This window comes from Erigeron canadensis, chromosome 1 (assembly GCF_010389155.1).
Source record: "Erigeron canadensis isolate Cc75 chromosome 1, C_canadensis_v1, whole genome shotgun sequence".
NCBI classification, from domain to species: domain Eukaryota; kingdom Viridiplantae; phylum Streptophyta; class Magnoliopsida; order Asterales; family Asteraceae; genus Erigeron; species Erigeron canadensis.
In genome coordinates, this window is record NC_057761.1 from 38,874,607 (window position 1) to 38,888,773 (window position 14,167).

The 14,167-nt window shown below is 35.2% G+C and overlaps 4 protein-coding genes across 4 annotated transcripts; 2 read left to right on the forward strand and 2 right to left on the reverse strand.

Annotated features, from left to right (window-relative positions):
* Positions 1-1,732: 1,732 nt before the first annotated feature.
* On the forward strand, positions 1,733-3,395 carry LOC122584681 (mediator of RNA polymerase II transcription subunit 20a-like). Its single transcript, XM_043756726.1, has 5 exons — positions 1,733-1,855; positions 2,003-2,145; positions 2,260-2,438; positions 2,701-2,793; positions 3,019-3,395. Exons 1-5 carry the CDS (start codon positions 1,842-1,844, stop codon positions 3,250-3,252), a joined length of 663 nt encoding a protein of 220 aa, XP_043612661.1. The 5' UTR covers positions 1,733-1,841; the 3' UTR covers positions 3,253-3,395.
* A 1,671-nt stretch (positions 3,396-5,066) lies between these two features.
* Positions 5,067-8,967, forward strand: LOC122579362. Its single transcript, XM_043751531.1, has 6 exons — positions 5,067-5,569; positions 7,576-7,673; positions 8,063-8,160; positions 8,256-8,446; positions 8,527-8,588; positions 8,740-8,967. Exons 1-6 carry the CDS (start codon positions 5,278-5,280, stop codon positions 8,758-8,760), a joined length of 762 nt encoding a protein of 253 aa, XP_043607466.1. The 5' UTR covers positions 5,067-5,277; the 3' UTR covers positions 8,761-8,967.
* Positions 8,968-10,160: 1,193 nt separating this feature from the next.
* On the reverse strand, positions 10,161-12,313 carry LOC122597505 (receptor-like protein EIX2). The gene is made up of 2 exons (XM_043770097.1): positions 10,671-12,313; positions 10,161-10,428 (listed from the first exon to the last, which is right to left on the reverse strand). Exon 1 carries the CDS (start codon positions 12,172-12,174, stop codon positions 10,675-10,677), a length of 1,500 nt encoding a protein of 499 aa, XP_043626032.1. The 5' UTR covers positions 12,175-12,313; the 3' UTR covers positions 10,161-10,428; positions 10,671-10,674.
* Position 12,314: 1 nt separating this feature from the next.
* Positions 12,315-13,830, reverse strand: LOC122592033 (receptor-like protein EIX2). Its single transcript, XM_043764249.1, has 2 exons — positions 12,449-13,830; positions 12,315-12,402 (listed from the first exon to the last, which is right to left on the reverse strand). The coding sequence occupies exons 1-2, from the start codon at positions 13,828-13,830 to the stop codon at positions 12,315-12,317; spliced, it is 1,470 nt and encodes a 489-aa protein (XP_043620184.1).
* Between the last annotated feature and the right edge of the window lie 337 nt (positions 13,831-14,167).

A 14,167-nucleotide genomic window follows, 5' to 3' on the forward strand; every position in this document is an offset into this window, starting at 1 on the left:
ACGTGATCGCTTTTAGATTGAATCAATTTGGCGGTTCACCCAAACTATTCAACCGGATACAATCAAAGATTAAGAATTTTCTGTGTGTATGTATTTGAGAGAAAGAACCAGAAAAGAAGAAGAAAAAGAATGATCAGAATGTGTTACGGGATTTTGTTTTATCAACAAAAACGGCAGTTATTGCAAGGTTTCGAAATTGCCATTTTTAGTCCTTCAAGTTCCGAAAATTTAAGTTCCGAAAATTTAATTTTAGTCCCTCAAGCTCGACCCCAGCCAAGGGCTCTGCCCCTTGGACCCCGCCAGGGGCTGCCGCCCCTTGGACCCCGCTCTCAGGGGCGCTGCCCCCGTACCCCCATACCTTAGGACCGCACCACCAATCCTATATGATGTATTATTATGACAATACTGATCAAACAAGTTAACCTAATTACACTAAAATATCCAACAATAAATATGCCACCTGTAATTAAAATTTTAAAGTTCATTTATAATTTTATATTATGACTAAAATACCCTTAAAATTTACTAATGTAATTACTAATATATTTATTAACTTACGGATACCCAAATTAGATTTTTTTATGCTATATCTCTATTTTATCTTAAGCTTTCTTCTAACCCTGTTGATTCCAATAAAATATATAATCAAGCTAGTAATATATAGAAGTTGTCGTAAAATAAACAGCATGTTGATTTATTCTTTTGTTTATGATTTAAATTTAGTTTTTGGTTGCATATGTTCTAATTTCTAATTATACAATAAAATGGAACCAATTTGATGTCGTCTGAATGTCTGATCATATGTTAATTTGGATATGATGAGGTCTGTATATTTAGTTATTTATATTCTATCTTTTATTTTGGTTACATGGCCTATTAGGGTGGACGGAGTGGAACGGTGACCATACCGGTACCTAAGGGAACACCGCCCCGTGGTACCGGTACCGGTTGGGTGATGACCGGCATGGAGACCACGGTCCCCGGTTCCATCTCGATACTATTCAACCGTTACATGCTTTAATTATAAAAAAAATAAAAAAGTCATGCGGGGCCCACCAAATCCGAACGTTACCTCTCTCCTTTCTCTTCTTTTTCTTTCTTCCACTACAAATAATATAACATTTATCAACACTTTTATTTAGTGTGAACAAATTAAAAAAATTTGTCACACTTTTATGCGTGTAAAAATAAGTAGAAATAAAAGTGTGTAGAAATTTTTCCACACTAAAAAGTGTGTAGAACTAAAAAATCTCACTTTTTAGTGTGAACTTTCATAATTATTTTGTAATACCTCATTTGTTCACGCTACAAGTTACCGTGGACAAAGCGTGGACAATGAGTTGTTACAAAATAATTATAAAATTAAAATGAACAACTTTTCATAAATTAATTGGGGTAAAATCGGAACAGATTTAACTAAAACTTTTAGTCATAATAACATTAACATGTGGCAATATTTTATTGGTTAGGCTAATTTGTAGCCCTATAAATTAGGTCTCTCCATCAAAACAAGTTTTGGAAAATGATCAATCCACCTAAAAAATAACTTAAAATTTCTCTTAAAACTAATAGAAGGTGACATGTGTTATCCACTCATTCTCTTTCTTAATTTTTTCCCTTAGTTTTTCCACATGTAATCATCTCATAATTAAGAGGATCTTTAGGTTATTTACTTAACATAATTTAATCATTTCTAACTCCTTTATAAAAATGCAGCTAAGTTAAAAACAGTCCACCGGGTCCTGGGGAAGAAATTAGGGTCCAATTGAAAATTGGGATTGATTCAACTTCAATCACACACACACAGACAAGACAGACAGTCGATTATCGTCCCAAAAACCATGCCTATTAAATGGTACTACTAATTCTTCTCCTTCCCCTAAATCTACATATATATATTTTTTTTGCTTGCTTGAGAGTTATATATTATAGGGAGTATATATACAAACAATGTTTGAGAATTTATTATTATTATTATATAATTGTAATAAAATCTGGACAGGGTATTGCACTGGCAGCCAAATGCGGGACATACAGTCAACAGTCAAATACTTGCAGAGGTATCACAGTGTGTGGAGAGCATCAACGGTGTCAAGGAAGGCAAATGGAAAGCCACCCTCAGTTTTTACCGTCCCGTTATCAAAGGTTTACAGTTACCCCCATTGATTTCAATTACCAACTATGTAGCATTTTATACAAATTTAATTAAGTTTTACATGTACCTGAATGTTAATTATGAGTCTTGTGTGTGTTTATTAGAGCAAGGAAATGCGTCAGAGTTTCCGCGTGACTTTCTAGGAATATCACTACCTGAACAGCCCAACAAGTACTACCTTGTTTTACGAGGGCAACGTTTAGTTGTTGAAGCTGATTCCACTATCCAGACTATCATGGAGAAACTCCAGTCTTACAAAACTCGAGTCGCTCTCAATTTTGAGGTCAGCAATCTTTTGGATCATGTTTCTAATCCTTGATATCTTTGTTGCCTGTATTTACTCCTGCTGTAAAATATTGTGTTCGTGTCTTCGTGATGTCATGTAGCCATAGAATTTATTAATGTTTATTAGGAAAAAGGCATTTTGTTCATATTATTTTAAACACTGCAGGGGATCAAACACGGTTTATCTGTGACGCAACTTATAACAAAACCTCACTACCGTATGTCTTACTTACATAATGTTATATTTTTTGTAATTTTAGGGATTTCAATATCAGCTTGGCGATTTCCAGTTGAGGGTCGGTAAAGTTACTTCCATAGTTCACTCTGAAAATCTAAGGGGAATTGTTATGGAGGTAATAATTAACCACTTGTTCCAGCTTTTAGTTTTCTTTCGTTGATGATTTAGTTTTTTTGGATTAATCGTTTAGTTTTCTTTTGTTGATGATTTAGTTTTTTTGGATTAATCATTCAAGAGAACAGAACAAAGTTTATGGATGCTTAAATCTTTATATATATATATATATATATATATAGATTCTTGTGACTAAGTATAATAATGGGTGTTCATTACCGTGCAGATGGAGTATAAACCCATTTCTACATGGGAGAAGTCTCAAAAAATCATGGCCGAGTTCTTTGACATATGGCTAGAAGCTCTGTCTAAAAGACGATTACCAGGTCATTTTGTACACATGGAACCGAACTTTGGGGAGTTTGGGCTCTCGGGGCAATACACCATGCAACACACTGCTGTTCAGTATGCCACAATTATGCTTCAGATGATAGCTACCGCTCAATCCGTTAGAAACTAGAAGGATTTCAGATCTTCAAAGCAACAAAAACGGTTAAAGTTGTTTGGTCATGCATTTGAGTTTGTAAAATCAAACCGGGTTAGGCTCTTGTGATTTGTAAACTGATCTTGTTATAAGCTGAAAGTTTGAAATTTTTTTATCAAGCAGTTCTGATTGTTGATCCTAAAAACAACCAACCATTGATGTTATAGTTGTCAATGACTATGATTGATTTCCAGTGACGGGACTAGGGAGCACTGCATGTATGACTTTCTTATGTCCTAAATTTGAAACCCGTAAGCCTTTTATTTGCCAGAAATGTATGTATGGTCTTTTAACATTGATCAGGGGTTTCCTTTAGTTATATTTTGCAAATTGTCAGACAATTTGTTGGTCCTCAACCACCTACATTAACAATTGATGTCATATATAGTTGTAGAAAGAAACATGATTATATTTTAGGAAACAAAGCTGTAAGTGCCCTGTTTCCATTCATAGCTGTGATCCATGTGATCCATGGTTGCATTCATTTTCAACCAATGTTTTAAAGCCAGTACTACCCGGATACCGATTGGACGTCCACCGCCGGTATTTTCTAGTTTTGTCCGGTATTACCGGTCTAGTAAAACCGGTATTTTTTTAAAAATTTTTTAATTAATTTTATTATACCTTAATGTTATTTTTTGTTGTATGTGAACTTTAAAATTTATACTTTGTTATGATATATCTATTTAGTATTATTTTTTAGTGGATTATATTTGTATTTTGACTATTTGTATTACGTTGTAACAATTTTATTACCATATATATGTGTATATATATATATAATAAATTATTCTATCGGTAATACCGACCGGTAAAACTGGTAATATCGATACCGGTACCGGGTACCTCCTTGTAAAACTTAAAAACCGGTATCTACAACATTGTTTTCTACGATCTTTATCTTCCCCTTGTATGGTAAATAATGTAATAGGTTACGAGGACATTAAAGCGAGAAAAATAATAACTCTTCATAGTATGAGATTATGAGCGACTAGAATGATACAGTCTAATGTAATAAGGGATGGCAAAAAAACACCCGACCTGATAGGGCAACCTGGAACCCGATGAGAATATCCGATACTTGAATTCGTTCAGGGCAAAGTGACTGAGACATGTCTACTTTGACCCGACTCGATATCAATGCCTATACCTATATACTTAGGTCGCGTTTGGTTCACAGAATTTGATGGAATCTGATGGAATTGGAATTGAATTCCATTCCTTAGTGTGTTTGGTTGGTTAAAGATGGAGGAATCACATTCCGTTGGAATGTTAACATTCCCTCATTTGATAGAATCTCCATTCCTTGGGGATGGGAGAAGGAATCTCATTCTGTCCGTCACTTGAATCTTCAAAAAATCAAAAACATTCCGTCAAATTCCATTCCTTCAGATTCCAATTCCTTTGAAAGATTTCATTCCTTCCAAAAACATTTCGCGAACCAAACGCGCCCTTATAGTCTTGAATCAATATTCCACCTAGGACAATACAATGTTTCACACTAACATCAACTAATTTTATATCTATATTGCATAACTTGCTTATCCATCTTCCAAAGCGCCAATAGTATCTTTTATCAAATCATACAAATTTTAGTAATTATTCTTAAAAAATAGCTATTCTTATCGGGTAATTTTATCCCAATGGCCAATGGGTCCTCGATAACATATCCAATTGGTATTGGATCAAGTTCAGGTATCATATTTTTTTTATGGGGTTCGAATTAAGGTTTGTGACTATCCACTCAGAACCTGACGGCATTGCCAAACATAATTCATTCATAGCAAAAATTCAAAAGGACTTTTTAAAGCAAAATTCCCTTTGCTATGTAGCCGGTCAACTGAGTAGACCATTCCACCAATAAATAACACATTACCTCACCTCCTGGACTGGACACACCATTCTACACTCCATTGTCCTCCTTTCTACACTCTACTCACTGACTTGACTTCATTCACACGCACACAGAGTGAGTGAGTGAGTGATTGAGAGAAAAAGAAAATGGAAAGGTTTTGGGAAAAAGCAAAATCAATAGCAGAAGAGGCAACAAAAAGATCTCAATCCCTAACCTTAACCAACTTAAAAATCGCCGATATCGTTACGGAAACCGCCAAGCGATCTAAAGACATTGCCGCCGAAGCTTCAAAGAAATCTGCTGCTCTGCTTTCACTCTCCTCCGTTTCTAACCCGGAATCATCCGAAAAAGAAGAGGAGCGTCTTGGGATCACGGAGGATCTCAGAGACTTTGTTAAAGGACTCACTCTGTCTACCTTTCAAAGCTTCCCCTTTCCAGGTGACTCTGTTACATCATCAATTATATATACATTTTGTGATTGCATCATCCACTTTTTCTTTTTTTTGTTCCATTCAACTAATATCCTAATTGTTGTGTGTGTGTGATATGATGCTTTTGATTGATTAATGTCTGCCTTGTCAAAAGCATGTTTTACGGACCGTCGTAATAGCATTCTGCCATGAGATTTGGATACGTCTGGTACAATAAGATTTGGAATCAATGGAGTTTAGTTGTACTAGTTACAAGTACGTGTTACTGACACTGTGACTACTTGTGTTATTAATAATCATAAGGCTATAATTGAGATGCTAAACTATATAGATCTCATGTCGATTTGCACCTTCTGCCTTGATGGCTGCTTAACCAAAACGGAAAAAGATAGATTGTTACAACAGTCCTTTATGAGGTTTTTCAGTCTTTCAAAGTTCTGGAAGCATTATCTTGATTCTTCTTTCATATGTCAAATTGTTAAGACAAAATGGAAATGGGATAGATTTGGGAATATTTAATGAATGAAGTTAAAAGACTAATATGGATACATCTGTATCTTCAGCTCGCTTATGTAACCGACTTAATCTTCTAACTATCTTCCAAGTCTGAAGGGAGTGGAGCCTTCTCTTAGGTGACCCACACCCAAATTGCCATTGGATCGCAGGGCATGACCCCTCCCCCCCACCCCAACACACACACACTAGGCGACCCCGAGAAAAAAAATGGCCTGTGTGACCCCATTAGAACACCACCTGCTCTCTCTGTTTCTGCCTTACTTCTCCACTTTTTTATACTTCCAAGCAATGATATTTTTACACATGTCCAAAGTCCCCTCACCCACACGAGTAGCCCCACTCCCACATTTTGAGTGGGCTTCCTCTTATGTGACATGGTGCAAGTCCCCCGCTTGTGAGGAAGCCCCGCTCCCCTTAGCCTAACAACCTTTACATTGTATTACTCTTTGAAATGCTTGTGATGCCATATATACCGACTTGGTACATTATTGATTGTTGCTCCTTTAAATTGGTTATCAAGTTTTGATTTATTCAACTGTTTAAATAAACTTAGTTTTTTGCACTAGGCATGCAACGAAGCTGATTTAGTAGTAATTGCTGCTTAAGACCGTCTCATATGTTGCATCTCACATAGTGCACATAGTGACAAAATTCGTTTAGCCCCATATTCCCATAAGGAATTGTACCGACGTCTTCTTTTTTCTCTCTTGAATATTGGTCAAGTAGTCCCTAATTGTAACCAACATGTCATATGATGTGTTTGTTTCATCAGTAATTGTACTAAACTAAGTGACACAAATCACGTATAAACAGAATGATTTTCATCAATTTGGTCCAACGTGTATAAAAGTATTGTTATTGTGGACCGCACTTTCAATACTTTGCAAAGACATTATTAAACAACAAAAGATTTGCATCTTCTCCATTGTCTTAGGTTAAAGGAACATGTTTTTTGTGTGACCTACGCGGTTCGAATGGAACAGTGATCACCAACAACATACTACTATACTAGGATGATCTGATTGGTGCATGTAAAAATGGGTTGTTATGATCACAAAATTGATAAGATCTGATTGTGATATTGGGTCATCGATAGATATTTTGAGACAAATGACCAAACATTTGGAATGTAAGAAAAATGTTGAATTGTGTATTAGAATTAATCAAGAAGATATCAAAAAGACAGTCTGATAATTTGATCAATCCATTTGTTTAACTGTTAGGATAATGTATGTTCTGATACTCTCCAAAAAGTTTGTTAACATGTGTGGCTAGCCGTGTATGGTGTATATTCCAACATTTATGATTCAGTTTGATGGATCAATGTGTGTGTAGTGGTCTGATTTGTCTATCTTGAGGGCTAATAAACTACAAGTTTGAAAATGTAGAGAGATATGGTGCGCTTCAAAGTTTTTCACAACTCATCTCTATTTTGTTAATCTACAAATAGTCAAATATACTGTTTTGAAAACCAACCCTGTTTCTCTTGCACCTTAGATGATTTGGCGTCTGAGGTGGCTACTGTCTCGAATGTAAGGCAAGATCTTTCAGAATGGCAGCAGAAACATGCAAATCTTGTCCTCACATCCATCAAGGTATTAACACCATTCAAGTTCTTGAGAAACACAATCGAATATGTGACTGTTATAGTGTTATTATATCTAGCTCAGTAGTTTTGGACCTTCATTTTTTCAGTTTCTCAGCTATGCATATTTATAAGTTACCAAGGTGAAACCCCAGTGGTACCGCCATCATGTGACCACATGGGCCCACAGATAAAGGCTAGAGGTCACAGGTTCAAAACTTGCCAAGGGCAAGTGGAGAAACTATATCTTGTGATCCCATGTGTGAGAATGGTGACTTACCGGGCATGAGTTCTATGCGGTGTGTGCTCAGAGTACCAAAATGGTACATGGGACCAGAGGGTTCCCACCCATTTACCCTTTTTATTTATTTATAAGTTATATTGATGATGATTTCTTAGGAAGTGTCTAAGTTGAGATACGAATTATGCCCAAGGCACATGAAAGATGGGAGATTTTGGAGGATATATTTTACACTTGTGAGCACTCATGTATCACCGTATGTGACTGCCTTATCATGGAATTTCCACTTCTATATTCAGTTTAAATTATTTTACGATTACCATTGAAATCCTTTCTTGTCCATACATACAGTTATGAAAGGAAATTCATAGAAGAGAGCAAACTAAAACAAATATCACAAACAGATAATGAAAAATCCAATCAAACTCTAGCTGTTGGACCGGAAGTGACCGGGGCAGAGCTTAAAAGCAAGACCTCTACATCTGAACAGGACTTGGATTCCTATCTTTTGGGAGATCTTGATGACAGTGATGGTCATCCAGGTAAATTTTTAGTAAATTATGTTGCATTACTTTATTATCCGCACTCCATTTGTCTTGATCTTCATTTTGTTAAATTTTAGATGACGATAATAATGATGGTTTTGATGATGACGAGGATGATTTCGACAAGATTGAAAATTCTGTAAGTATAAACTCTTTTCGCGGTACTTCCATCTAAATTTTCTTTTGTCATATTAAAACATACTGAAAAACAAGGCTGCAATATCTGGGACAAAGAATATCTTGAGAAATAATAAGTCGGGTAGTGGTGATGGTTCACTATATACTTGCAGGAAATAGAAGATGAAAAGTAACTAAAAGGACCAGGGGCACGACAAGGGCAGGAGGGAGATACTGTATTAATTTGTAATTTTGTTTATATGGTATGTGGCAATGAGAAGTAGACCGACTGCAAGATGTTTTTTAATCTGTTTGTTCTATTATGTTCTTCAATGATGTTAAATACGGATTTCTAATAGAAAAAAGAACATGATTTCTAGTATAAAATTTCTTACATCATACTTGCAGGAAGTTTAATTAGTTTCATTCAATTATCAGGCAACATTAAGTCATCATGCTAAATTATAACCTTGGTTTTATTTGGTTTCTAAATGGCAGAGCTTATATATGTATGTAAGGCAACACGAAGTGGAAAATGACATCTATATGCAATATAGGTTATCTATTAGTAATAACTAGGAATTTCTGGCCCCGCATTGCGGGGCATTAAGTGTCGTGTTGAAACAATTGTGTTATTTAGTATATTTGTGTTTAATGAACAAATATTTTGTCATTGATAGGTTTGTTTAAAAGTTTATCATATCAAATATATATTTAATATATTTTTTTAAAGGCAAAACCACTATAAATTCCGTCCGTGTGTTGCGTAGTTTCAATTAGTTCGATTGGTTTTGTTATTGATGATTTATGTTTCTAAAAAATTTGACATATAAAGTATATACTTATTCAAAGACAATACCAAAAAAAATTAATAAAAGTTTTTAATATATTGTTTGGAAACCTGAAAACAATTATGTTTTGTTATTGATGATGTATCGCTATATATGTTTGTTAAAATATTTGACATATGAAATGATATTTTTTCAAAGGCAATAGCAAAAATAGTAGTTTTGATATATTATTTTAAACCCCCCAAAAAAATGTGTAAGAAACCAAGAAGTAACTCGTAGTTTTAAACATCAAAGAGATCTAATATGGTAAAATCTGAATATTGTTAAAAAAAAATATAATTAAAAAAAAAAGTAGTTTTAATATATTATTTGAAAGGCCAAAAGTTTAAAAAATGTATGAAACTAAGTAGTAACCTATACTTTTAAACTTGAAAGAGATCTAATGTGGTAAAATATGAATATTGTTACAAAAATAAATAAATAAATAAACGTTTTCAATATAATTATTTGAAAACCCGAATGGAAAAACATGTGGAAAAAGCCAAGAATTAACTCATATTAAAAAATCCGAACCGGATACGATTTGGCAAAATCCGAATAATAGTTCGGGTTGTAATATGGACGAATAGTAGCTCGCCACGTAGACGAGTTACTATTCACATGCTATTCAATTATTATAGTATATAATATGGATAGTAGCTCAACGGTGAGCTACTATTCATATGCTATTCAATTATTAGAGTATATAATATAATATAATTTATGCATGCAATAGCGGGAGGCGACAACATATGTTCCCCCTTTTGTAATTTGTAAAGCTCCTTTTAACCCCTTTTGTAATTTATAATGCTATGGAGCACATAACTCTGTTACAAACAAAACTGAGATCAAATTGCTTGAAAATACAGAATTAAAACAACATATGCAACCTATTTTCGTCTATGAAATGCAGCCTCCTAAAATCTTCGAAACATGGTTGCAGTGTACCTTTATTATCTTTATTTTGTAACCACAAAACTTTATCATCTTTGACCGACCCGATCATCAAACACTTCCATAGTACAAGGGTACCTGCAGATATTTTAAAATGTCAACAACCAAGTCACTATATGTTGTATTAACGTAAAATCCAGCTCAAAAGTCTTTCAGTGATCACTTTTAACCAATGTATATTACTCTAGATTTATAAAAAATGAGGACAGATGAGGTTTTCCTTGCTCGGGTTACCGGGGATGCAAGTGTTTTATAGTGTGTAAATTTTGATAATCATTCAAATTTGCTATCTGTAAATCCAATATATATATATAATATACCTTACTAGAAGAATTCCCTCCTTAAGCGACCAAAAGTCAATAGAATTGATACCATAAACCAATCATAAACACTTTCAAGAATATTAAAGTAAGCAACCCTCCAAGTTATGGTGAAGTATAAGCTACCAATTAGTCCCATGGTTCCAACAACAAAACCTGAGCCCATGCCAATATAAAACCACAAGTCTGGAGTATCATCATGACCTTTATCGTCTCCAACCACATCGGTTGCATCATTTTCTTTGCATCTCCTTGATACTGGTGGCCCACATAGCCCGTTGTTTCCTTCGTATATAGATGGATCGTCTAGAGTCTGGATCTGATTCCCAACCGGGATTGCACCAGATAAGTTGTTGAACGACAGGTTCAAGGCACTTAGAAAGTTCAAGTTTGTCAAAGTAGGAGGAATTGGACCACTCAAGCTGTTCAATGACAAATCTAATGATTCTATTTTCTTTAGATTTCCGATCTTTGTTGGGATTTGTCCTTGTAGCAAGTTTCGAGAAAGATTCAAATTCTTCAATCCCACAAGATCCATCAAAACATCTGGAATTTCCCCACTAATGTTGTTGCTTGAGAGGTCTAAGGATGTAAGATATTGTAACGTTGTCGTGTACATCAACTGAATTCCCTTCGTCGAAGCCAAAATATTTTCTTCATAGTTTCCTGTTCCACTGTTGTAGATGTCTTCCTCATCCATGATCATGCCACTTAAATTTTTAAAGCAAAGAGGAATCGTCCCAAATATCTTGTTATGTGCCAAGTTTAAGTGTTGAAGCGTGTTTAGTTGACAAAGTTGGAGCGGAATCTTTCCTGTAAACTTATTTGATTGCATATTCAAGATTCTAAGATTCAACAGCTTTTCTCCTATCCATAGAGGAATACTACCATCAAATAGATTATTCCCTAAATCCATGGTAACCAACCCTATTAAACTTTGTAAAGATTCTGGAAGATACCCCACAAATATGTTGTTGGCCAAGTGCAATGACCACAGATCTTTTAGATTTCCCAATGATTTCGGAATAGTACCCGTTAGGGTGTTATTTGTAAGATCTAACACCCGTAAATAATTTAAGTTCCCTAAGCATCCAGGAAGACCCCCAGAAAACTTATTGTGTGATAAATCTAGAACTCCAAGACTAAGAATCTTGCAAAAGTGCACAGGAAAGCTTCCTGTAAAACGGTTTTTTGAAAGATTCACAGATTCTAAACGTGGGTTCATCGTTTCATCGGTGTGTGGAACAAGTCCTGAGAGTAAGTTATCAGATAGATCTAACACCTTTACATTTGCAGGGAATGAAGCAAAAGATCCCTCAAATTTGTTTGTGTTCAGGATCAGGTACCTGGCTTCTAAGTTGCTACTATAGCCATCAAATCGTGGCAGACTTCCACCGATCTGGTTGTATGACAAATCCATGTAACTAATATGAGAGGAGATGCTCTCAAACCACTGCGGTATTGTATCACTAATACCCGCATTAGAAAGATATAGATACCGCATATTTGTGGATGTTCGAAGCAATTTTGGAAAAGCAGGTCCAACGTTGCAGGAATCTGCATAAAGTTCATGCAATTGGAAGGGAGGAGTCCAACGAGAGGTGAAGTTCAATGATAATGAGTTATAAGACAACCACAAGATGGTTAGATTCTTAAGTTTTGTGAAGTGAGTTTCAGAAAGAACCCCGACCAAAGAGTTGTCAGAGACATCCAGGCTTTTGAGGTTTGCAAGCTGCCCAAGACTCGTGGGAATGTTCCCACTTAATTGATTATTATACAGATCAAGCTTTTCTAGCCTCAATAGGTTTCCTAAGCTTGCAGGTATGCTACCACTCAACTGATTACTATTAAGATCTAGCGTTTCTAACCTCGAAAGTGATCCTAAGCTTGCCGGTATACTCCCACTAAGCTGATTGCTATTAACTTTTAGATGTCTAAGAGACGATAGGCCACCAAGTGATGGAGGTACGGGACCTGATAATTCATTTGCTGAAAGGAGAAGTTGTTCAAGTTTCTTGAACTCTCCAAACTTATTCGGCATGCTTCCATTGAAGTCGTTCCACTCAAGGTTAAGATACTTTAAACTAGTTAGCATGCAATCTGACAAGTTCCCAATAAAACTTGAAAGCTCTCCAGAAAATTTATTCTGCCACAAATTGAGAACAGTCAAGATGCATAGGTTCACATTTTGAGGAATCGAACCATGGAACATATTCTGACTAAGATCCAAACGGACGAGGCTGCTCAAATTCCAAAACAATTCTGGAATTGAAGTATCAAAGAGATTTTTCGAAAGGTTGATGGAAGTAAGAGAGCTCAACGTTCCAAGAAAATCAGGAATTTGATCATGAAAAGAATTACCATGAAGATTTAGATGCATGAGGCTAGTAAGGTTCGATAGCCACACAGGGATGGTAGAATTGATGTAATTTAAAGAGAGATCGAGTGAAATGAGAGACGTTAAGTTGATAAATTTTATGGAAGGGATACTTATATGACACGAGGCCAAGTTCAAGGTAAGCAAATAAGGTAACATGTTAACTGGATGGAACCAATCAGTATGGTTACCAATGCTTATCCCTGATAAGTCCAAGTGTTTTAATGACGATAGTGAAGACACCCACCTCAAATCATCCTTGATCATCAAGTTATCATTAGCAAGATCAAGATATTGTAAACTTGATAGATTTCTGAGATGAGGAGGGACTACACCGCTAAAACCAGAATGTGAGAGATTAAGATAATCCAAGCGTTTAAATGACCCTAAGAATTCAGGAATACGTCCCGAGAAATTATTCAAGCTCAGATCTAGGTAAAGCAAATGCGTCAAATTCAGTAATGAATCACTTAACTCACCTCCTAGCGAGTTGCCGTTGTAAAAGGTCTTGTATGTGAAAGATGCTGGATTTCGAAGATCAAGTTTCACAACATGACCATTTAGTACATCACACTCGACCCCTTGCCACTCGCAACATTCGACTCCGGTCCATGTAGACAGACGGTTTAATCTGTCAGTGAGACTTCGTTTGAATATAAGCAAGGATTCTCGCTCTCTTTCAAAACATGTAACGTTTGATGAAGTCATCATCATGTGTCTGTTACTACTACCAAATGTTTGCAAGAACATGAAAGTAAACATGACAAGAAATGTGGTTTCCATTTTGGGGTAAGATATATAGAATATAATTAAAGCCACAATTAAGCTGCATGCATGGAATGTAGACATATATATAACATGTCCTGTAATCTTTTTCTTAAATAATAATGTAAATAAAAAAATTATAAAATATAAATTTATGTAAATAAAAGAAAAATCGTGGAAAGTCCATAATCTAGAATACCACAATAAATTTAACCGTAGATAGACTAGTAAATCGGTCAAAAGTCCTTAGGTAATAATTCTATTATTATAAAATCCAATTCATTATTTGATATTGTATCACAAAAGTTTTAAAACATAAACATTATATGATTTACAACCATTAAAACTCATAATA

Excerpts from the sequence above, each read along its gene's own strand:
- LOC122584681 (XM_043756726.1), top strand. Across the intron at positions 2,146-2,259 it reads TTACCGTCCCGTTATCAAAG|AGCAAGGAAATGCGTCAGAG; the intron begins GTTTACAGTTAC and ends TGTGTTTATTAG. Across the intron at positions 2,794-3,018 it reads TAAGGGGAATTGTTATGGAG|ATGGAGTATAAACCCATTTC; the intron begins GTAATAATTAAC and ends ATTACCGTGCAG.
- LOC122579362 (XM_043751531.1), top strand. The coding sequence starts at position 5,278 with ATGGAAAGGTTTTGGGAAAAAGCAAAATCAATAGCAGAAGAGGCAACA. Across the intron at positions 7,674-8,062 it reads TTGTCCTCACATCCATCAAG|GAAGTGTCTAAGTTGAGATA; the intron begins GTATTAACACCA and ends ATGATTTCTTAG. Across the intron at positions 8,589-8,739 it reads TCGACAAGATTGAAAATTCT|GAAATAGAAGATGAAAAGTA; the intron begins GTAAGTATAAAC and ends ATATACTTGCAG.
- LOC122597505 (XM_043770097.1), bottom strand. The coding sequence starts at position 12,174 with ATGCGGTATCTATATCTTTCTAATGCGGGTATTAGTGATACAATACCG.
- LOC122592033 (XM_043764249.1), bottom strand. The coding sequence starts at position 13,830 with ATGGAAACCACATTTCTTGTCATGTTTACTTTCATGTTCTTGCAAACA. Across the intron at positions 12,403-12,448 it reads AGGCTAGAAAAGCTTGATCT|CTTGCAAACCTCAAAAGCCT; the intron begins GTATAATAATCA and ends AGTCTTGGGCAG.